The sequence below is a fragment of the Rutilus rutilus genome (genome assembly GCF_951802725.1).
Source record: "Rutilus rutilus genome assembly, chromosome: 8".
Lineage (NCBI taxonomy): Eukaryota > Metazoa > Chordata > Actinopteri > Cypriniformes > Leuciscidae > Rutilus > Rutilus rutilus.
This window is the reverse complement of record NC_140222.1, coordinates 10,667,820-10,691,148: the sequence shown is the minus strand read 5'-3', so window position 1 is coordinate 10,691,148 and position 23,329 is coordinate 10,667,820. Positions and strand designations below refer to the sequence as shown.

Below are 23,329 nucleotides of genomic sequence, written 5' to 3'. Positions count from 1 at the left end.
TAAATTGCTTGTCAAGTTTACAGTGGTGGAAAGATCAGTGCTTGTTTTAGTTATGACAGGACAGCAAGCATCACGCCGTAACAAATCTCATGAAACAGCATGCAAACAGCTCAAACAAAGCTCAAGCTGAAACTGATTGTTTTAATTTCTTCTATGTAAAGCACTTTGAATTACCATTGTGTATGAAATGTGTTATGTAAATAAACTTGCCTTGCCTAACTTGCTTAACTCCAGCGTAGTGTGGTTATAGAAAAAATAGAAAATGAAGGCTGGAAAACGCGACGCGACTTTCAAAATCGGAACATTTTAAACCACTATACTGTAGGTATCATACACTTGCTGACTTTGTAAATGCTTACAGAGAATATCGGAACATCAAACACTAATCAACTGAGGACCATAAACTACTAGTCTCAAGCAGAAATGGACATATACGGATGTAAACATCTAAAATTGGATCAAAATATCCTACATGTTTATCCTCCAGCTGGATATAAAAATCTGAAAAGTCTGAAGATAAAAAAAAAATCTCAGTTTGTGTCAGGATACAAGACACACAGAGATCGAGGTAAGTGAATATAACACAGCTTTATTAAATGGTGCAACAAATCATGGTGAGTATCAGGAGCGAGAAGACGTGAGGAAAACACAGGATGAGGATCCACAACAGGTAAGTTCAAACACTCCAGATATTTGAATAACAATCCGTTCTGGAATGTTAATACTGGTCTTTCTCTTACAGGTTCTGGCGTTGGTTCAACGAGTGGCAAGGGGATTCAGTGAAACTCTGGTGACCGCTGGATGTCAGGTAACAAATGGATACTGAACATGTTCCTGGAGGTCACAGATCAAGAAGCCAGAGGTTAGTAAATCACAGGTGAGTATACTTTACGCACAGAAGTCACAGGTTTCACAAGGAATCAGAGCCAGAGGATAAGGATCAGTTCCTGTTGGAGGCTTGACAGAGAACTGGGGTATTACAGCGTGTTTTATGTGTTGGTGGAATGAGGTTGATAATTGTGAACAGGTGTGAGTAATCAGAATTCTGGGGAGAGTGATCGTTGTGTGGTGAGGGATGCTGCTGATTGGTTCCTGACATATACACTGTGATTTTCTACAACTAATGTTGACTCCTGCAGACTGCAAATGAGGGCAAACATTTAGACAAAAGTTGTTTAGTGTAGAATAGTTGTTCCAGCCTTAAGAATGCCCATTGCCCAATCAGAATCATGAAATCAACATCATTATGGTTCAAATAATATAATCAAGAGAACTGCATTAGTTTGAGTTTTTACAGAGTCCCTAAAGGGATATGAGATGGGAGGAAAAAATATTTTTCAAAGCCTTTACGTTCTCTTGCAAAACCTGTTTAATTTCCCGCTGGCAGTGTTTCAGAGCTCCTTAGGTAAATATTTCATAGATACGATACATAGATAAAATATCGCAATGATCGCACTGTCAAAGAGTTTGGGAATATTCACACATAATTTATACTACATATAAAACATGATATCAGAGTTTTGTAAGCCCAACTCGATCGGCCCAATGGAGGCATCCGGTCAGTGGGTGAAGGTTTTTGCGCGTTACTGTCTTTGCTCGTGGCAAAGTAATTTGATTAAATGAAATAAATTTTTTCATGTCCATTACCTCGTTTCATCTGACTCCATAAATGAAAGGTTTTAATGATATCTGTGCATCATTAAATGTGAGTGAATGTTTGACTATTCTTTTTAACTCTCAGTTAGAAAAAAATCAGATGTTTCCAATTTATTATGTCAGGTAAATGTATCATGCCAATTACATAATCAGTTTAAAGATAATCAATACAAAACAAATGCTCTGGAATAAAGAGAAAAAGATGTACCTGACTCAAGAAACACATAATGCTGAGTGTCTGGAAGACACTCAACATTATGGGCAGATCTCATTATATATTCTTCAGCCTTCTTCAGCATCTCCCTAAATACTCAGACCAAGGCAGAAACCTCTTTTCAAATGTAAACACGAGTTCACAGTGGGAATTTACATTAATCACCGTCCCAGACTTACTGGGGGCAGATGTTGATTAACATGGAAACATTTGCTAACAATGGGAATTTGCATTCAGAGGTTACACCTTTTAAGAGCAGGATGCCATTTGCCTGGAAGACCACCCTCCTTTATGTGCAAATTATCTCTAAACTCTTAAAACCTTTATTACCTTTTGTTTTACTTCTTTGGCAATGAGAACTTTGTACCAGTCACACTGAGACATTTCAAATGATTCCAAACATGTGTAATACTGTATGATAATTTTTCACATTAAACCATAAAGATTCTTGGGTGAATTTTGGTGATCTCAGCATGAGGGAGAAGGGATGGGGGAAGAGGAAAATAAATGTAGATTAGGATGATTCTGAGGTGAGACTTGCGTCTTTTAATTTCCTTTGTTCACTTAGCGAGTTGCCCTCTCTTCCAGTTTTTCCAGCGTTACAGTTTTAAAATCAAACATTTTAAAGGGATAGTTCACCCAAAAATGAAAATTCTGTCATCATTTACTCACCCTCAAGTTGTTTCAAACCTGTATGACTTCCTTTCTTCTGCTAAACACAAAAGAATATATTTGAAAGAAGGTTGGTAATTAAACAGTTGCTGGTCCCCATTGACATCCATAGTATTTTTTTTTCCTACTATGGAAGTCAATGGGGTCCAGTCGTTTGGTTACCGACTTTCTTCAAAATAACTTATTTTGTGTTCAGCAGAAGAGAGAAAGTCATACAGGTTTGGAACAACTTGAGGAAGAGTAAATGATGACAGAAATTTCATTTTTGGGTGAACTATTCCTTTAAAAGAGATCAATACGTCACGGTTGTTTAAACCAATGAGCATTAAGCTGTGTCGTCAGCAAGTCGTTTCCCATCCTGCTTTTGATCAGTGCAGTCGGTGGAGAGGAGAGCGACTGCGAGCGACTGCAGAATCCGACACTTTCGCCTTGAGCTCGCAAGAGTTTTTTGACATACACCATGACATCAGAGCAAGGCATATGCCGCACTCGGACACATTTCTAACCGGCATGCAACCGCGGTGATCACCGGTGATCGGTTCTGCGCAGAATTTGCTCATCTCAAACAAACCTAATTATGGTGTAATGAAACCTCATTTACTGGAAGCACGTGCAGAGCTTCCCACTTGTATTTACGACTTTGTGGTATCGTTTATGTGCGTTTGACTCCTAAATATGATCTTTTTGACATGATTTGAAAGCACCAATAGATGCCGTGACGCCAAACCCACTCATGGAAGAACAATGCGGTCGTGTTTTACAAATGTAACAATGAGCGCTTATCAGCATCAACTAAACGCTGGATTTTCAAAAGTATGTAAAATATGTAAAGTTTGCAGCATAGATTATTTAAAATACGTCCAAGAGTTTTACACACTGGTCTGTTGACATTGAGGTTACATTTTCATGTCCCTAAACATGATGTGGAACAAAACAAAGTGTGATTGGATGCTTTCCATGTCTGGGTGGTCCTTGGCCAATGAAATATGCTATGGAGTCCAGACCTTCTGCCTTCAGTTCTAGCTATGCAAGACATGTAGTGCATCCTTTGGACAGTTGTAATGTTGGCATGCTGAAGCCAATTATTTGGTTCGTGAACGAACATGTTTTTGGATCCAAGAATCGATTCACTGATTCACTTGTACTAACTCATATGTTTGCTCACTGAAATCCCTCACATTTCGAAGATAATAAATTGGCAAAATAATTGTGCAAGTGCAAGATTAACTGATGACCATGTACAAATAAAATGAAGTATGTTATTAAAACTAGTTGAATCAAATAAAAATAGGCCTAAACCAAAACCAATTTGCTGCCTTGAAAATACAATTTTGATGCAGATCGCTGAATTAAAATGATTTTCATCCGTTTAAAATTGTGATACCATATAGATCTGGGGGCGTCGCTGGACCCTTTTTGAAATACACACTGTGCCCCAGTAAAATATTGCTGATAAATCCTTCTCTGATATTGATATACTTTCGACCAGAGAATATATTGTTCTGCACATGTCCTATGTGTTTTCTATCAGCTGTTTAGAATCAAAACTAGCAATTCCAGAATAGTTAATAAATCACTATTGATCTAATTAAACAGTTTTAGAAAATGGTCTGAAACTGTGTGTGTATTTCAGTTTGATTCGTTCAAACAGTTCACTCAATCTCTGATTTGTTTGCAGAGGTTTCTCACACCAAAATATTGGGATATTTTATAAGACAGAAATCATATGTGCTTATAATCCAGGGAACAAAAATGCAAATGTATTCTTTGCCAATGATGAAGCATGTGTGCAGCTGTAGCATGCTTAAACCCTGCCTGTCAGAAAGCCTGTCCTGGGAACAATGTTTTTTTTTTTTTTTTGTTTACCGCACGTTCCGTTATTAGCGACAAACACCGGTAGAAGATGACAGTAAATCATGTTTATGCTGTTGGGTTTGTTCTGTGTAAATGCGTTCATGCAAAAAAGTTCATGTAAGTTCATATTTATATATATATATATATATATATATATATATATATATATATATATATATATATATATATATATACCTTATTAGTATGTGTCGTGCATGCGATCGGTAATTTCCTATGTTTATATTGCTTGGATTTTCAAACTCCATTGCTTGGAGTCATCACCAGACAAGCTATTGTGTTTTGCTCCGATACAGCGCGAGTGTTTGTTTACAGGAGTGTAAACTCCTTAATATTGACATTTAAGTGGACTATATTTATTGTATTATGGTTGCTGATTTTCTGAGTGGAATTAGTGCAATGAGACATACATATTAGACGAATATTATTGTAAATTATTTCTCTTTATTTCTTTATGTAGACCACACACAATCACAGATGCATACCCCAGATCAATATTGTAAATAAATGCCTCATTATCAAGAATCTCCTCTACACTCCTGATTCTCGAATCGGAATCTGATCCATATTTGGTGTGCCTCAACCAGCTGAACTTTTGATTGTAGTGGGACTTCGCTACACCGCCCCTGATGATGACATAATTTAATGCCATTCTAACAACCATATCCTCAAACCCTGCAACACAATATACTTATATTTTTACATACATGAATTTTATTGTCCACAATGCCCAATTTGGTTTTTCAATGTTTTTATTAATTTGTGGAGTGTTTCAGAGAAGATATTGAAAAGAGATTAAAGTTTAGAAGAGATTTTATTTCAGAATAACATTTTTGAAAAGATAATATCGGAAAGATGTAGTAAATATAGTTCAATCAAAGTAACTGTGGAGCAGCATGACGGTCTCACAGGTTCTTAACACAAATATGGGACATTGAGTTTGAACAGTGCTCATCGTTCCAGCAACGTTGAGCTGTAAGGTGGAATAATGAAATAAGTTATTCTGATCATTATAGTGGTGTTAGAATCAAAATAAAATAGATCGTTCAACATAAGGCACTTTGTGAGTCATTTCATGTTACTGTATGATGTGAAATTGGATTTTAAATTATAACTGAAAGTATTAAAAAAACAGACTGCATTCTTACAATAAAGGTTGATCTCCAAACAGTTCTCAGGAACACCAGCATTGTTAGGTTCTCCAGTGCACCAGTTGGTATACAAAAACACAGTTCCGTCACTCCACAACCAGTGTCCATCCTAAAGAGTGAAGAGAGTGAATACAAAGAGTGCACTACTGTTGTCAGACTTCGAGAAGAAGCCAATTAAATTCAGATTTGAAGTCACACTATCTTCATTAGAAACTTTGCCTTTACTGTTTAAAGCAGAAATTTTAGTTTAGACTAACGAATACGTCTCTTTAGGACACACAGTTGAACTTACTTGTATAGCATCATGAGCACCAATCCAAGAACGTGTGGAAGGAGAAGGCAACAGACTCAGCAGGAAATCATTTTCCAGTTTATTACGCACAGATGCGAGATTCGCACCAATACTTTGACAGTTTCTCTAAAGAGACAGATTTTTCATTGTCAATACAAAACCAATTCTTTATTAGCATAAAGCAAAGTCTGCTCTGATTGATTATTTGCTCAGTACCAGTTTTCTATTTATTTGGAGAAAATAAAGTTCTACTATAAAAAAATAGCCTTCCCACTTTAATGTAAGTGTCTTTAACTAATATCACTGAAAACAATTATTTGTGTGATTTACTTGATAAAACTCTCGTAACAATTTGCACTGACACATTTTAAGTTAATTTTACTGCTACTGCTCTGTACAACTGTTATTATCAAGTAACATCTACTTACTATCGGGCTTAAAATTAGTTTGACATTTAAATTACACTTAACATTTAATTGAAGTACTTACGTAAATATTACTTAATAATATTTAATTTCACATATAGAATTAAGTAACATCTACTTAAACTTTTGTAAATTTAACAAAATTTACTTTTTACTCAGACAACATAACACTGAATTAAACCACACGTTTAAAGTGTATGCTTTACTTAGAAACATCTTAATAAATAATACAATAGATATTGAATAGATTACATATTGAATCTACAAAAAAGAAGTATCATGGCACCTGAACACCTCAATACTTGGTACACAATATTCAATGACGGTAACATTCGATAGATAAAAAGCGATGATAAAAAGGTGTAAATACAGCTGGAAAACAGTGAAAAGTCAAAGTTATGAATTATTCATGCCCCAGTGCATGATGGGAACACTAGTATTATAAAAGTTTAATAGGTTTTACTTAATTTTATATCGTTGATATTTACAATTTTTAATTTCTACACGCTTGAATTGAGTACTTATATAGAATTGACTTTGTTTTGTCTTGCCTGAACTAACTTTTCCATGTAGAAATGACATTAGTTTTTTTCTGCAGCATTTACTTCACCAGAGAATCATTTTTATCAGTTTAAATTAATAATTTGATACAATGCACTTATTGTGTACATACATGTCTTTACATCTGTCTTTTAGATGTAATTAAAGACACCTAATATAAAGTGTGACCAAATCATCTTGTTGTAACACATTACCTCTGCTGTGATCCAGTTAGTCGATTGAGAAAAGTACTTGTAACATCGGAGTCCATATTTTATCCATCCTGCGGGGCATCTTCTGGCTAATCCAACTGCCTCCAGCCCATTAACATTTCTTGTAACATTCACTGCAAAGAATGTTTTAATGTTTTATTTATGTAGCTTATTTTATGTTTTTGTGATTATGTGCTTAAAATATGTGTACTTTATACACTGTAAACCCCTTATCAATCATGCAAATATTAGTCAATGGAATATTGTACATTTCCAAAATGTTTTTAAATAGCAAGGGTTTTTACAAATAAATATCTTGGTTACCTTCTGTATTCCCCATGGAGAAGATGATGAAAAGAAGCAGACAACTTTTCAGCATTGCCATGATGAACCTGAGAGGAATAAGCAGGAAAAGTTAAATGTCTGCATGCACTCATATATGCTGCACACTGCGGTTCTCAACGCATTTAAACACAAAGCACAAAAATACTTCAGGAAGAACATTTATTCAGAACTCACTTTGGTTGTTAAATTGTTGTCAGAATCTCAGAGGAAGATTTTGTGAAGAGCCAGAGCCTGTGGAACATCATAACATTCTCATATCTATTAAATGAAGATGGGTCATATTTATACACATAATATCAGGCAATAACATCCGGGTCAAATATCAAACTTTATAATTTCTGGCATATTAGTTATACATTTATAGTAGTAATTAAGAGATGTCAAATGTTCAATGTATGTGCGTGTCTTGAGTTCCTGTTTGTGTGCGAGACCAGTGTTCAAGGTCTAGTTCTTCACTGAAAATTTCTTTGCACTCATATTTTTTAAGGAAATGTCACATGTATGGAATTAACTAAGTTAGGTCAAATTAACAAAGTAAATTTACCTTGGCCAGTTAGAGTTTGTGGAGTAATTTCTACTTACTCATTTGAAGTTTACTTTGCAATACACTGTTTCAAGTACATTTCACTCACTCTTTGTTTGTAAATTTTACACAATGTAGGACTGATTTCCTCAAAGGAAACCACTTCGAGGAAATCCATTCTATATGTCGTAAAACCACAAGTTACTGATCATAACAATGATAACATAACAACAACAATAAGGTAAGATAGACTATGGCCTAAATAGATGGCCTAGATAGATAGATTTCTCGAAAACTATTCTATCTATTCTTTAAGAGTTCTCCTAAATGGCAATAAAAGTTATTTTTTAAGAGTTTCCTCTTAAAATCTATTCACAGAGCTGCTGAGACCAACTTTTACTCAGGAATACCATATTCAAATAAAGTTTTTTTAAAATGTAAAATGTTTTGGTTTTTAAACTGTCGAGGTAACTTGGTGAGTTGGCTCTCGGCTGTATATATGCCTCCTCTCGAGCTGATTAGACCATTTGAACATGCTCCTCCTGAAATTTGCTTATATATTTAATTTTTTTGCTTGAATTCTGCAATCTCTCAAGATGCAGACATTTAACAGGAACTTAGCCTACATTATTAAACCTTTATTTGAATATGGAAACATTTTATTTTAAAATATTAATTTGAATATGGCAACATGATACCTCGTTCTACAATATTTCTATCACTGAGAGACTCCTCCCCCATCAGCCAATCACTGTGGTCATAGTTAGTTATTCACCCACAAGTTGTTTCAAACCAGTATGAATTTCTTTCTTCTGTTGAACACAAAGGCAAATATTTTGAAGAATGTTGGTAACCAGAGAGTTGATGAACCCCACTGACTTCCATAGTAGGAAAAAAAAATACTATGGAAGTCAATGGGGTCCATCAACTATATCAGCTTGTGAGCGTGAGGCACAAACATGAGCCCAGCAATTCCCATAATGAAATAAAAACTTTTGAATGTTTTGTTCATCAGTAACTTCACGCATTCAGTCGCTATGTGATAGCTCAACATGAAAAACTGTGTTAATGATAAATCGGCTGATTTTCTGACGCAGTTTGAGTCCTGTGACAAGCATTTTATTGCTGTTTTTGTTCAAAAAACGTTTGCCATTGCAAGTAATGAAATCTCTTATGTTTTCATCTTTACATTAATACCAGCATCATGTAGTGCAAATGTTTAAATAATGGACGTATTGCACAGGCTTTTTGATTAGACGAACAGCTGTTTATTTGGCAGTATAAAACTTCAGGTCGGGTTTTAAAAAAAATATATATTAGAGGTGCAGAAGGCCAAGCAAAACTCATAATCATTACAAAGAGTAAAGATCAAGCACCTAACAAGGTCTATGTGCATTGATTCGAATAGCTAGGTGTCCCCCAGGGCATAAACGGATATGACATTTTTGTGGGCGTTCCCATTAATCCCGACCAGCTGTGTCCGAAATACCTTTAAATAGGGTATGTATTGCCGCTCCTTTCACTACTAGCAGTTCAGCTAATCCCGCCTTTTTGCCCATTTTCGTTTATCCCGAAGTGACGCGATAACAAGATGGCGACGGCTGGCTCCTCCCACTTTCGGCTTAAAAATGCTCTTCATAAACCTACGGCTGACGTCACGGACACTACGTCCATATTTTCTTACTGTCTATGGCTCCGAACCACAGATTCAAAACAAAAGATTCGTTTCGATTGTTTCGAAGCTTCATGAAGCAGTATTTCGAAAATGCCCATCAACATACAGATTAATGAATGTGGTTACTCTGTATCATCAAAACAAGGTCAAAAGTCTCAGAAGTTGAAATGCTCTTCCAGTCTTTGATCCCGTCTTTAAAGATGTAATATCTGTAATGTTTATGATGAACAATTCTGACTCTTGTATTATACCCTAAAATTATCATTTAGGCCTATGTATGATTCATAGCTGTTTATCAGTTCAATAAGCAATATTCAGTTTTCTCTTCAATTCTACATGGATTTATTGGTGTGACAGTTTTACACTTGTATTTGTGGCGTTGCTGCATACAATTATAGCCTACTACAAAATGAAAACAGCAACAAAACATAAATTAAGAAGAAAAAATGGATGACATTAAAGAATAAAATGAAATATTCAAGAATACTTATCGTATCATTTTGGCCACCAGATGGCCCAATACACCAGATTTGAGTAATAAACCCTTTACAATCCAGTTCAGAGTAAAGCATTTCAAACATTAAACAATTAGACCACACTTATTTTAAAACAATATATGCAATATATGTCACACTATTTATAATGTATGTTCTTTTTTCTCCTGTTATCCTCTTGAAGCTCTGACGTCATTGACCAGAAGAACAGCAGCAGCCACAGAAGCCACGCCCATCAGCGCAGTGACGACCAATCGGAGCACAGCTTCAACTGAATCACAACAGGGGGCGTGGCCTTCTGGAGAAACTAATGAAAGAAATGATAAATTAAATTAAGATTTTCAACAAGCTGATATTAGTCTCTGTCATGACCTAAAAAAGATCTTGTTTCGTGCTCCACACAAGAAAAAGAAGGTAAAAACTGTTTAGAAAGACACAAGTAAATGATGACAGAAGCTCCTTCATTCTTTAAATTAATTCAGTGAATAAATGCTATGATATCAGGGTTGATATCAACTAATATCATCAGAGCTGTGGTACCTGCACATGTGTGACAGAGTGTGTTGATGTCCAGATGTGTGGTCTGGTTGCTGATGGGATTGTTCAGCACACAGCTGTAGGTGTTTTTATCCTGATATTCCACCTCCAGAGGTAGAGAGAGACTGATGCTGAGATCACACACACTGATGCTGGACAATACACTGATTCCTGCGTACCAGGAGAGAGTCGCATCACACACATTCAACACTGATGAACACACCAATGAACATGATGATGATGATGATGATGGTGATGAAGAACAGTGTGAACAGTCTCTGCTGATGACAGGAACAGGCAGACGAGCTGGAAAAGAGAAAAAAGTGAATAGTTTAGAAAGTGTTTATTGCAGCAGCAGCGTCAGTCAGTGTCTCGTGTGATCTTCATTCCTCTCCATATAAAAGATTATTATTTACATATATTGAGAAATATCAGAGAGGAAAATGATGCTTAATTGAAATGATTTTGTCATTTTAATAATTCAGATACACCCACTTTGATGCTAAAAACAGATATTTAACTCACCAAAGACAGTGAGACTGAAACTCTTGATCACATTGCTCATCTGTAGTGTATAATCTCCGGCATGTTCAGTTGTGGTGTTTGTGATGGTCAGAGATCCAGTTTGATCGTCCAGCTTCAGTCGGTCTCTGAATCTCCCATCAAGAACATCATCATATACAGTGATGCTGTCGTCCTGTACATTAATTTGAACTATTAAAGTGTTTTCATTTCCAAACCTCCACAGAATCAGATCATCATCTATTTCAGTAAGATCAGAGTTTAGAGTGACTGAATCTCCCTCCATCACTGACACTGACTTCACTGCATCTGTGTTAGCAAACACACCGAACAGAGTCACAGATTAATAACTGATTTTCTTAAATAGACCAATTTTTCTAACGGTAATGAAGAACAGCAGCACAGACACAGAAGTAGCCAGTGATTAAATTATTTTGTGAAGTTATTTTTAGTTATCAATACACTGTTATCACAATACAGGTGATCTGTGGGAGGAGCCACACGGGTGATTGTGTCTCATCTTAAATCTGATTGGCTCCTTCAGTACCTCTGCTCTGGAGAATGAAGGGTTATGGGAATCCACATAGAGCAAATCAGGAAAAGCAGATGAAAAATACTCCACTAATGTTTCACAGAGAAACATACTTGAACTAAAAGGCCCAAATGAACAGCCCTTAAAGCCCTTGACATTACTTAGTACTTGCACATATGAAAATATATAGTTCTCTCTTAGTTTCAAAATTTTGTATTAATGTTCATGTCATTTTTTTTTTTTAATTAAGAAACCAGAAAATACACAACAAACAGTAAAATAAACTTCAGAGTAGCAAGATTAACCAGTAGGGGAGAGTGGGGTGAGTTGTGCCAGTTTTTACTCAAAGTGACTTTAAAGTGAGGCCATGGCAGTAATTCCTTCAACTTAAGGATGTACATATATTTCAGGATGTGGTGCATCCCTGAGAACAATAACTTTGGATCTGAAATAAATTGTTTCAGAAATATAACTCTTGGGAAAAAAGTGGTCTCATGGCACAACTTGCCCCTGGTGCGGGGGAAGTTGTGCCTTTGGGGGAATACATTGGGGGTAAATTGTGCCAGTGATTTCTGAAGTAAAACAGAACATTTTAATGTTATGAACCGTAATTCTATATGAAAGCAAGATAAATTCAATACAAAATTACTCATTTAAGGTTTATTTAGATATTGTCACCCTGGAATACCATAGCATGCGTTTTTCCTACTATGGTCAATTGCATAGGGATTTTGTATTGAACATAACTCTGGATCACAGTGTCATAGAGACAAGGGGGCGGGCTCATTTTACTCAGACGACCAATCAGTCTTTCAGGATCATTGTGAAGCTATCAAGCTACGCCCTAGCAACCATTGATTTAGAGCACCATAGCAACACAATATATGATATTTGTGAATCATTTCAGGCAAACAGGCTTTGGCAATAGATGCCTGTTGGCATAGCACTGTCTGTCAATTATGTAACATATAAGAATAAAGTGACTAGGCTAATTTCTAAACATCCTATTGTGACATAGGCCACTTAAAAACGGAATAAAACTTCTCTTTAATAACACAGTGCAAACTCAAAACTGAAATCAGTGTTAGCTAAATTAAACAAATAGCAGGCAGGCCTAAGTCAAACAATGATGAGGCATGCCCATCTCCTCACTTCTCAAGATTATCCCCTGTGAGTATGTAGGTCTACGTGGTCTGGATCTGGCACAACTTAACCCAGGCCCTTTGGCACAAATCACCCCAGACCCACAAGTTTGAAAAACTAGCATGATCCAGCAGTTAAGAGCTAACATCATGCTAACTGTATAGACTCATTGTGTAGCCTACTAAAGCACTAAAACATGTGTGAAATGTTTTCAAACTTGTCTATAATTGTTCAGACACTACAATCAAAAAACCTTAATCATAGAAATTTTACTTTGAAAGGGAAAAAACAGTTTTTTGCACTAAAATATGCTTAACTCTCATGCCATGTGTCTCTCTTCTTTGGAGGACGAGTAAAAGTGATTGCTATTCAAAATTATGTGGTCACATGACCAATTTCTTCTATGGTTTTCCAGAAACAAGGGTGGAACTACTTCCCCCCTGGCACAAATCACCCCACTCTCCCCTAATCATTTGATGTTATTGTTTACAAACTGATTCTACTGTTTTTGCACCTGCCCCATGATTTAAATTAGATTTTTGGTTAGTTTCATCAAAAGTACTTATGGCTCTTTATTACATGGCTTGGTTGAATTCTAATGTAGAATGCGGTGTGTTATTTCTTGATAACAGACGCTGCGAAGTATAACACACCGTTGCCATGAAAAACAGAGCGTTGCTATGGACGCAGGATTCTAACCGTAGAGACGGAACAGACTATTTTCTTTAGCGGAAGCAATACTATCATTTTTAAATCAATAAACTCCTTTTTAAATCAATATTTTGTGTCAAATTATTGATTTATTTGGTAGGTAGCCATGTAATAAGCGAGATTATGTAGATCGAGGCGGTTATAGAGAATACAACCCCTTCAGGCTGATTCAAGCTCCGCTTCACGTCGGGGTCCTGATCAGCCTGTCGGGGTTGTATTCACTATAACAACCGCCTCGATCTACATTATCCCTAACGTATTAAATCTGTCAATATAATGTATTAAAACTAAAGTCTTAAACTGAATATGATTATAACTCACCGACCAGACGGCACACGCAGAACAACACAAACATGTGAAGCATTTTCAGATAATAGCACTATATGTGAACACTTCAGAGACAGAGAGACTGTGAACTAACAGGACAGTGTTAAACTGTGAGATAGTGTTACTGCGTCTGATTCCTCCACCAATAATATTTGAGACCGCCCTCTTACTTCACACGTACTGCTACTCTTCCACTGGTTATTAATATTCCTCTGTATTAGTATTACACTGTTGTAGGTGGTGGACCGGAAGTATTACCTTTTAAGATTTTTGTTTGTTTGTTTGTTTGTTTGTTTATTTTGCAAGCAGCCATACATTTCTTCTGTAGGCCTATAATCAATATTTTGCTGTTAAAAGTGTGGAATGGTCGAATGGTCACTAAGGGTTTAAAACCATGAGAAGTTCCATCAGTCGATCACACACACACAAACCACACGTCTGAATATAGACACACTGATGCGGAAGCTGTTTATTTTCAACACATCAAACCACATCTCTGTACTGAAGTCAGTAGAGGTTTACTTTGAGCTGCTCGAGTCTGCAGTGAATCACATTCATGTACGGTCTGTGCTGCTTGTGTGCTTTGCTATTTTATAATATATGTGTTTTTGCATAAGTTAAATATTAATTTTCTTTGAATCCTTCTGCTCATGATCAAATTCAATGATTAAAAACTTGAATCCACATGCAGTTTAATCTAAAAACATTCTGTTCTGTCATTTCTTCTGCATGATAACTAAGAAAATCATGTTTACATACTAAAAACACTGCACATTTTCTGTTTTTACAGGACATAATATATATAAATTACAAACACTTTTTGTTTATTTGTATAGCGCTTTTCTCAATAAACATCACTTCACCTTTTGAATTCTGTGATTATTGATTTACTTATTGTTTATAACATTTTGATTCTGACATGTCTGTAAAAACAGAAGAGCTTTCAGAACAACTGATCTTCCCCATGCTGACTGCACTAGTCCTGTAGGAGGCGGTAAACTCCTTCTGTCATAGAACACACAAACACAAGAAGAAGAAGTATTGCTGATACGTCACTCATGGAACATCATCGCTTACTTTCTATTAAGTTAAAGTTGTAAAGGGAAAGCAACACACTCATTTGTCTTTGTCTTCTTTTTTTAGCAACACGCCTTTCCTTCCTTTTCTGTTTTAGCTCCTGTCAAGAATGCGAGGAAAAGACACATTAGAGAGTTTTGACCTGGATACATAGACTGTAAAAAAATATGGACGTAGTGTCCGTGACGTCACCCGTAGGTTTCTGAAGAGCATTTTTGAAGCCTAAAGTGGGCGGAGCCGGCCGTCGCCATCTTGGCCTGGCGTCACTCCCGGAATACAGAAAATAGACAAACAGGCGGGGCGTGAGTGGAGCTGAGGAGCCTGGCTATCTGAAATCACCTAGCTCGACGTGATCGAGTTAGCTGATGATGTAAAGCCAATTAAACGTTCCTATTTTTGCCCTTCGAAATATTATAATAGTTAAAAGACATGGCTACAAGTGAGACTGTGTATTACTTCGAGAGTGTTTGTGTGTGACAGTGCTTTATGTGCATACATGTCCGTCACTCTTTCATGGTCCGTCAGCGCGGCATCGCTCAAGTTCGTAGAAAGCTTATTCAGTCCATTTTAAATTCTGATGTTGGCCGTCTCTCAAATGGGTTATGGTTTAACCGTTAAACCATAGATATATTGCCTTTGAAGTGCAAGTAAATGCGCTAGAAAATCCGCGCTCATTCACGGACGGAGAAAGCGCCGACGCCCGCATGATTTCATCTGACGGTAACTTACATAAGCATATTATAATCCATCTGTTCCATGGGAGCAGAACGAACGAGCATTTATTGACGTTTTAAATTTGAAAACCCCAAAAAGCAACGAAATTGTCAGACATCCATTAGTGCATGTTCACAGAGGAAAACAACTGAAATACAGCGCTGGTTGTTCTCTCGAACGATAACGACGGAATCCAAAGACGTGGGCTTTGTAACGTTACCCAAGTATGAAATAATAATCCCGAAAAAAAGCACAAACACTGCAGAGATGGCAAGTTCAGCAGCTAACATTGCTGAGGTGAAGTGACGGCTAGTAACAGCAGACAAACGGCTAGCACTGACAGCGGCAATCCATCTGTCACTCAAGTGGCTTGGCCACACCCTTAAATTTAAATATTAATCAACTAAACGGACGAGTTATAAAATAATTCACCCCCCTCACAGTTGTTATGAAGGGCAAAATTAGCTGTATAGACCAAATCCACATATAGACACCAGGCTTTAAACACGTTTTTTTCTGCTGTAAAATTTGGCATTTTAACATGGGGGAGATACAGATTTGACTCACTTCTGACAACAGCCTCAAGCGGCCAGTCAACGAATTGCAGTTTAACTCACTTCCGTGTTGGTTTCAAGAGAGAGACGGGGAGGTTGCCGCTTGCCTGGATATTAATAACAATTAGGCCTATCTCTTTTTGTAATTGGGAAAGAGGGTCAATTGTGCATTTATTTTTTTAATGTCCCTGTTCATCTTTCTTTTGTTGTGAGATGTCTCAATTTCTAGGTGTTAAAATGAATCTCAACCTAGTCTTAAATGTAGTCTTATATCTGTTACTTTATTCAAATGAAGATGACAAAAATATATATTTTGGATTTGTTTTTGTTATTAGGAAAATGTTGTATTCATCAAACTAAATGGAGAAACTCAAAATCCAACATTTATGGAAAAAATATTTCTGGAACCGCAGCACCACTGAAAAAGGGGGCGGGAACTTGCACTCTATAGACCATAGTTATATACACATAGACGCCTCATTAGTGTCTGGCTGCTATACGTAAGCCGTCCGCCATATACAGTGGTGCAGATGCCAATTAGTAGGCCAATCGGCAGTTCGCTGAGTTTGTGATACTTGCACGTTTTGTCCATCAAGATAGTTATCACAAATGAACACAACTTTTATGAATTTTGAAGCCTAAACGCAGTCGCCAGAAAAACAAAAGTAAAGGTAGGCTATACTCAAACTAACCCACGGCCCCAGACTTCAACCGCACCATCACTAAGCTTCCGACAACTCTCTCAGTTTTTAGAACGTTTGAGGTATAATAGTTTAATGAGCATAATTATAATCATAACGATGCTGTAAAAGTGGACTGAGTTTACCTGTTCAGCGTGATGACGTTTAATCTCCTCGATGTTGTCTCATTTTGCCAATTGTTAGCAACCAACTTTTGCAAGATATGTAACAGGTTTCAAAAATCGCGTGTGTGGTAATACTGATGTATTTTATGTCGTAGAATAAAACGTGAAAGTGTCTTGAGCTTGTGTTCACCACAGATCTTATTTCAGCCATTCAGTGAAAGTTAGTGAAAGTAATCATGCACATGAGCATTTTAGTACAGTCAAGACAACTGACCGTATTCTACGTCATTCTTGTATGAACAACAAAATATTGATTGTATCATCTATGAACATGATTAATTTAGTAGAATATTGCTTATTGTACATCATTATATCCCTAGGCGTCAAATTCTGACGCTTTTGACAATTCGTCAAAATCTGACGCACATGACACCCTTTAGCGTCAATATGAGACGCAGATAAATATGGGCCAGAAGGCGCCTCCTGGCGGTCTAACCCTAACCCTACACCAGACCTAAACCTACCCATAATCTGCGTCTCATACTGACGCTAAAGGGTGCCATGTGCGTCGGATGTTGACGAATTGTCAAAAGCGTCAGTATTTGACGCCCTAGGATGAGAATGCGTTGTTATATCTTATGAATTGAAAAGTGACTTTACTTAAAAGTATTGTTATTAAATAATTTACATATCAATCCAATTAAAATAATAAAATAGATCATATTTAATAAAACAAAAATGACATGTATAGGTAGCACAACACTATAAGCTCTGCCCCTCACTTTGAGAGAGAAACTACTGGTGCTGCGGTTCTGCAGCTGGATGTCTCTCAATGATGGCTGATATATGAGCTTGAAATGATGATTGACAGGACTGAATGATTAGGCTCCTCCCCGAACATATGTTTGGAACTTCATAACATGAGTCCTGCACAAACCTAAACTATTGTAATGAATTAGGATGCAATTCATGGAGTAACTTTAGCCAGTGAATGTAGGTGATGATGAATTTACCCCCATGCATACACCCCCCAAAAATTGCATTCAAGTTGCACGTTTTCAATTCATGCTTTCATAAATGTATGTATTTGCTATAGAAAGCTGCAAATCCAGCTTCAGTGACAAATCATGTTCACAACTGATGTGCAAACAGGCTTGAATGTGTCAGACTAGAACTAATTACATGGTAAACAAATCACCCAAACATTTTCAAAACCTTTTTTTTTTCTTTTAAAAAAAACCCCACATTCTATTTAAACAGAGAAACCACAGCGCATGTTCTTTTCTAGCTCAGAGAATGAACATGATTCAGTGACACCAGAAGCTCAGTTTGTGTGTCAAAGCGAAACCTCTGCGGTCTCATTTATTTACAGAGAACTTCGACCTGATGTGTGGAAAACCTGTGTGTGTTATTGTTAGGCACATTGATGTGTGTGTCAGTTGTTTGTGGGTAAAGAGTGTCTTTATTTCCTATTTCCTTTTATTTCCTTTATATTCTAAGAAAGAAAAGATAGAATTCTGCAAATGTATCATTTTAATAACTGCCTGTGTAACAGAATGCCGTATTAAGTGAGTCTTAATAAATGCTGTATATTGAGACATCTAGTGTGTGGTCTCTGATAGGTGGTCCTGATGGGGGAGGACCACACACACACACACACACACACACACACACACACACACACACACACACACACACACACACACACACACACACACACACACACACACACTATATTAATATCACACTTCTATCAGAGATTTACATTACAATGTTACAGTGCTCAAAGAAAATGGTTCATGTTGGCGTTTTGTTCAGCTTGTGTTTGTGGCAACGGTTCGGTAAGTGTTTTTATATCATTGTTTTTACTGATTTAGTTTATGCTCTGCTTTTCATAAAGGGTAATGGATTTAGATCATCATTCAGAATCTGGATCATCACATTATGAACAGATTCAATCAGAAACACACTCTTCTGAATATCCCGGTCAAATATTTGAAGCAAATATACAACTAGTTTTAAAGTCTTGAGGCAGAAAATCTTCTAAACAGTTATTTCTGTAGTGCAACATCAGTAAACAAAGAATTCATAATCTCTAAATACAAAGGCCAGGAGTTTTGTACTGAATATAAATATTGTTTTCCTAAACGGTAATCACCAGTTATTCCCATTTCTTCTACTGTCTGTTGATTTTTCTTTTCTTTTCATTTAGTTTTTTTTTTTTTGGTTTGTTTATTTTTTTTTGTCTGTCTGTGCTACTCGTCTGTTTGTTCTTCACTTCTCTTTGAAATAGTTACAAAATACTGACATAAATTTAGCTTTAATCTACAAACTCTCTGTCTCTCTGTTCTCCAGGAGTGTTTGCTAACACAGATGTAGTGAAGTCAGTGTCAGTGATGGAGGGAGATTCAGTCACTCTAAACTCTGATCTTACTGAGATGATGGATGAAGATCAGATTCTGTGGAGGTTTGGAGATGAAAACACTTTAATAGCTGAAATCAATGTACTGGACGACAGAATCACTGTATATGATGATGTTCCTGATGGGAGATTCAGAGACAGACTGAAGCTGGACGATCAAACTGGATCTCTGACCATCACAAACACCACAACTGAACATGCTGGAGTTTATAAACTAGAGATGATCAGAAATCTGAGCAAGAGTTTCAGTCTCACTGTCTATTGTGAGTTTAATATTCGTTTCTTTAATTTGTTACATTGTAAAACAAATCTAATTTTACAGAAAATAATCTTTTACAGTCATTTTCTTTCATTTTAAATTATACTCAAAACTCTGTAAAATTACAATAACTGTAAAATTAACAATTCAGCTGTTATTTTTAAGTATTATGTAATTAATGACAAATTACAGTAATTCTCTTTTTTTTACTAACTGTATTATTTCTACAATTTCTGTTTTCTTAAACATACAAATGTAGCTTATGTAAAATTACAAAAATAATCGTGATAATAATTTGTGAATTCACCACCAGATAGTGTGGTGTCTTTAAAAGGACATGGTAGAAGAAAACAAATATTAGATGGGAGGAAAAGTCAATGCTTTTGTGTTCTCTCCTAAATGTTTAACAATCCACCAAGAAACTTTGCAATTACTAGAAAGTTTTGATCTCTTTGTGAACGAATGCAAAGATTCTCAGTGGAACACAAACATATGTGTGAGGGAACGCAATATTTTTCCTCCATCTCACTATTTCCTTCACTATATATATATATATATATATATATATATATATATATATATATATATATATTTTTTTTTTTTTTTACTGAATTTTCCTCACATAGAATATTTTACTTTAAATGTACAGTTTTTATTTGGCCAGTCATTTGACAAATCTTTTAAAAATTTTAAATTATTTTTTTTTTTTCTTTTTTTTTTTTTACAATTTTGTTTTACAGTGTATATATAGCTCTGAAGTAGATAGTCTTTGTAGGGATAGTGATTTATTCTAATCTTTCTCAGCTCGTCTGCCTGTTCCTGTCATCATCAGTAACTCTTCACACTGTTCATCATCATCATCATCATGTTCACTGGTGTGTTCATCAGTGTTGAATGTGTGTGATGCGACTCTCTCCTGGTACGCAGGAATCAGTGTATTGTCCAGCATCAGTGTGTGTGATCTCAGCATCAGTCTCTCTCTACCTCTGGAGGTGGAATATCAGGATAAAAACACCTACAGCTGTGTGCTGAACAATCCCATCAGCAACCAGACCACACATCTGGACATCAACACACTCTGTCACACATGGGCAGGTACCACAGCACTGATGATATATGTGATGTGTTTTTTTTTCTCTCTCTCTCTCTTTCATAAAATGAAAGTTGCTGTTGATTCACATTTTGTGTGCCCCAAATAAATCCACGATATTTTTCTTTTTTTCTTTCAACATTTCTGTTTTTACCATATTTACAGTACCTGTGATTGTGCAGTTTGGAGTTCCTGAAACAGACTATACTGTCGGCTCACTAAAATCACTATTTTATCATTGGTTATTTAGAAGTCCACTGCTGTGGATCTACTGAAGCTGTGATCCGATTGGTCGTCTCTGCTGTGGTGGGCGTGGCTACTGTCATTCTTCTGGTTTATGACATCAGATCCACAAGAGGAGGAGAGTAATGGAAGATCAGTTGAAGAATCAACAGCATATGAGAGTTTCTTATGAATGAGAATTCAGTGTCAGAGATATGTCTTTAAATTACCACATTTGTGTAAAGAACCAAACATGTTTGTACGTTGCTAGAATTATCTGTACTGTTGATCTATCAGAACCTGTAGAAATGACAACTGTTAGATTTTGGTGTATTTGGCCGAGCAGTCGTTTGGTGGCTCGCCAATGTATTAGATTTCTCCAATACATAAAATAAGAAAGCTTGATCAGAGTTCTTGTGGGGAGAAGAATTTATTGAAGGTTTGTAGTGTAGCAGTCCTTCAGCAGCGATGTTAGCATGTCGATGTAGCGATATAGGCTACACGTTACACTGCCCTGCAATGTGCAATGCCAGTCACAAAAAGTTACATTTTGACTGTGCTCTCTGCAGATGTTCATTCACTTTTTTGTATAAGCTGTTTTTGATTGTGGTATACAGCAAACATTTCAAGTCATAACTCTTTATTATTTAGTTGTGAATAAGAGTTGCTTTGTATGTTATTAATTATTCAGAATATGCGTAAGTCCACAAGCATTATGTTTGTATGAGAGCTGCTGGTACATAATTCTATATTTTTGAACGAAAACTTTTAGTGATTTTGCTACAGCAAAATGTTTTTTTTTTTTTGTCTGAAGGATTATATTGCTCATTGGAAATAACAAGAGGATGTTGGTTAGAAGTCTATTATTAAATGCTAGAGATTCAGAATATGCTGAAGTTTGTATTCATTTAGCCTACTATAAGTATGCTGCTAGTACAGGCACACATTTATTTTCATGTTGGTTCTTTGCAATGTTGGGACAAATGCTGGCAAATGTTACCTTACAGTTGACTTGCCAAATCACTTCCATTTGTTTTAATAATACAATTAATATAGGAAGTATTGGAAGTAAGTTTGTTATGGGTCATCATAAATACTTTGCTTTAAAAGTACCAAGTAGTAAAAAAAAAAAATCGTTATTAACCGATAATCGTTACCCTCTGAACCGTAATCGAATCGAATCGTGAGGTGCCTAGAGATTCCCACCCATCAATCGTCGACGAGAAGAGCAACCGAAGAATTCTTCACAACGATCACAGATGCAATTCCACCCCCAAACAATTAACAATAATTTACTGTTTATAAGCGACGACATGGTTATGAAACTTAAAAGGTGGAATTCAGAAAGAAGTGCATTGTGTCCTTTATGCACAGTATAAATAAATGAAAAAAATCATTAAGAACTTTACTGGCTCATAATTTTTTATTAGAGCGTTTGAAAAAGGAATGACTGCCGAAATGTATTTGCACCGTTCTGAATAAATTATTTTGTGTGCTTGAAAGTACCCTGTACTTGGCCCCTGAATGTAACATGTGGCCCCTTAATGGCCCCTGTTACATAAAAATCCTAGAACCGCCACTGCAAGTAACTAAAAAATACAGATATAGCCTACTTGATCATTTAGAGGTTTCCTATAGGATTTCTTGATAGGCTATAGCTACTCAGAATTACCATTTTCAACAACTAAATAATTTCAATTGAAATGTGTACTACTGTGTATTATGCTGACTCCCAGAGTGCACATCGACATGAATACATTAAGCAATTGCTTTGTTTTACTTTTTTGTTTTTGACAATTTTATTTGATGTCTTGTGTCAGTAGCCTAGTAGCCTACAGCAAAGACAGCAATTTGTTTTATTGAAATTCATTTAGTCTTATTGAAATTAATTTAATTGTTACCATTTGTTGTGTTTTGACATCAACATTCAGGTTTGAAACAAATAATTTGCAAAGGTTTCGCAACTTCACGACTGTCAGTTGTCAGTTGCCTTCTATCCAACAATGTCAATAAAGAGTCATTTATGAATAATCAACCTTTGATTTATTTTTAAAAACTAATTCTACTTCACATTTTTCATATATTGGAGCAAATCTGGAAAATTTAATTTCCTGGTTAGGACACTAGGTGGCGCTTTAGTAGTGTACAATTCATAGACTGGTACAATTACAATAAACGTACTCATCCCTCTAGTGGTCAAATGCTGTTATTATAGTTTCATTTGTTTATAGTTTCACATCATCTGCTTTCTTTGGGCTCCACTTCCAGTACACGAAGCAGAGGAAGGTAATGAGGTAGTAGACAACATATATCGCGTATGAACCTATGTTTAAGATACAGAAG

General features: G+C 36.1%; 1 protein-coding gene across 3 annotated transcripts in view; it reads right to left on the bottom strand.

The window, feature by feature from the left end:
- Positions 1-23,329, bottom strand: part of LOC311294954 (ladderlectin-like) — a 69,439-nt gene that overhangs the window by 31,846 nt on the left and 14,264 nt on the right. Inside the window, exons 3-9 of one of the 3 annotated variants that reach the window (XM_084416078.1) lie at positions 10,832-10,914; positions 7,554-7,610; positions 7,359-7,426; positions 7,038-7,168; positions 5,858-5,983; positions 5,563-5,674; positions 5,159-5,387 (exon numbers count right to left, since the gene is read on the bottom strand). In XM_084416078.1, coding sequence (XP_084272204.1) covers positions 5,320-5,387; positions 5,563-5,674; positions 5,858-5,983; positions 7,038-7,168; positions 7,359-7,419 — 498 coding nt within the window. In that variant the 5' untranslated portion in view covers positions 7,420-7,426; positions 7,554-7,610; positions 10,832-10,914 and the 3' untranslated portion in view covers positions 5,159-5,319. Of the gene's footprint in view, positions 1-5,158; positions 5,388-5,562; positions 5,675-5,857; positions 5,984-7,037; positions 7,169-7,358; positions 7,427-7,553; positions 7,625-9,899; positions 10,379-10,611; positions 10,915-11,133; positions 11,435-23,329 lie in introns of those variants that run through there. The other 2 variants (XR_014628152.1, XM_084416077.1) reach the window with 2 other exon arrangements.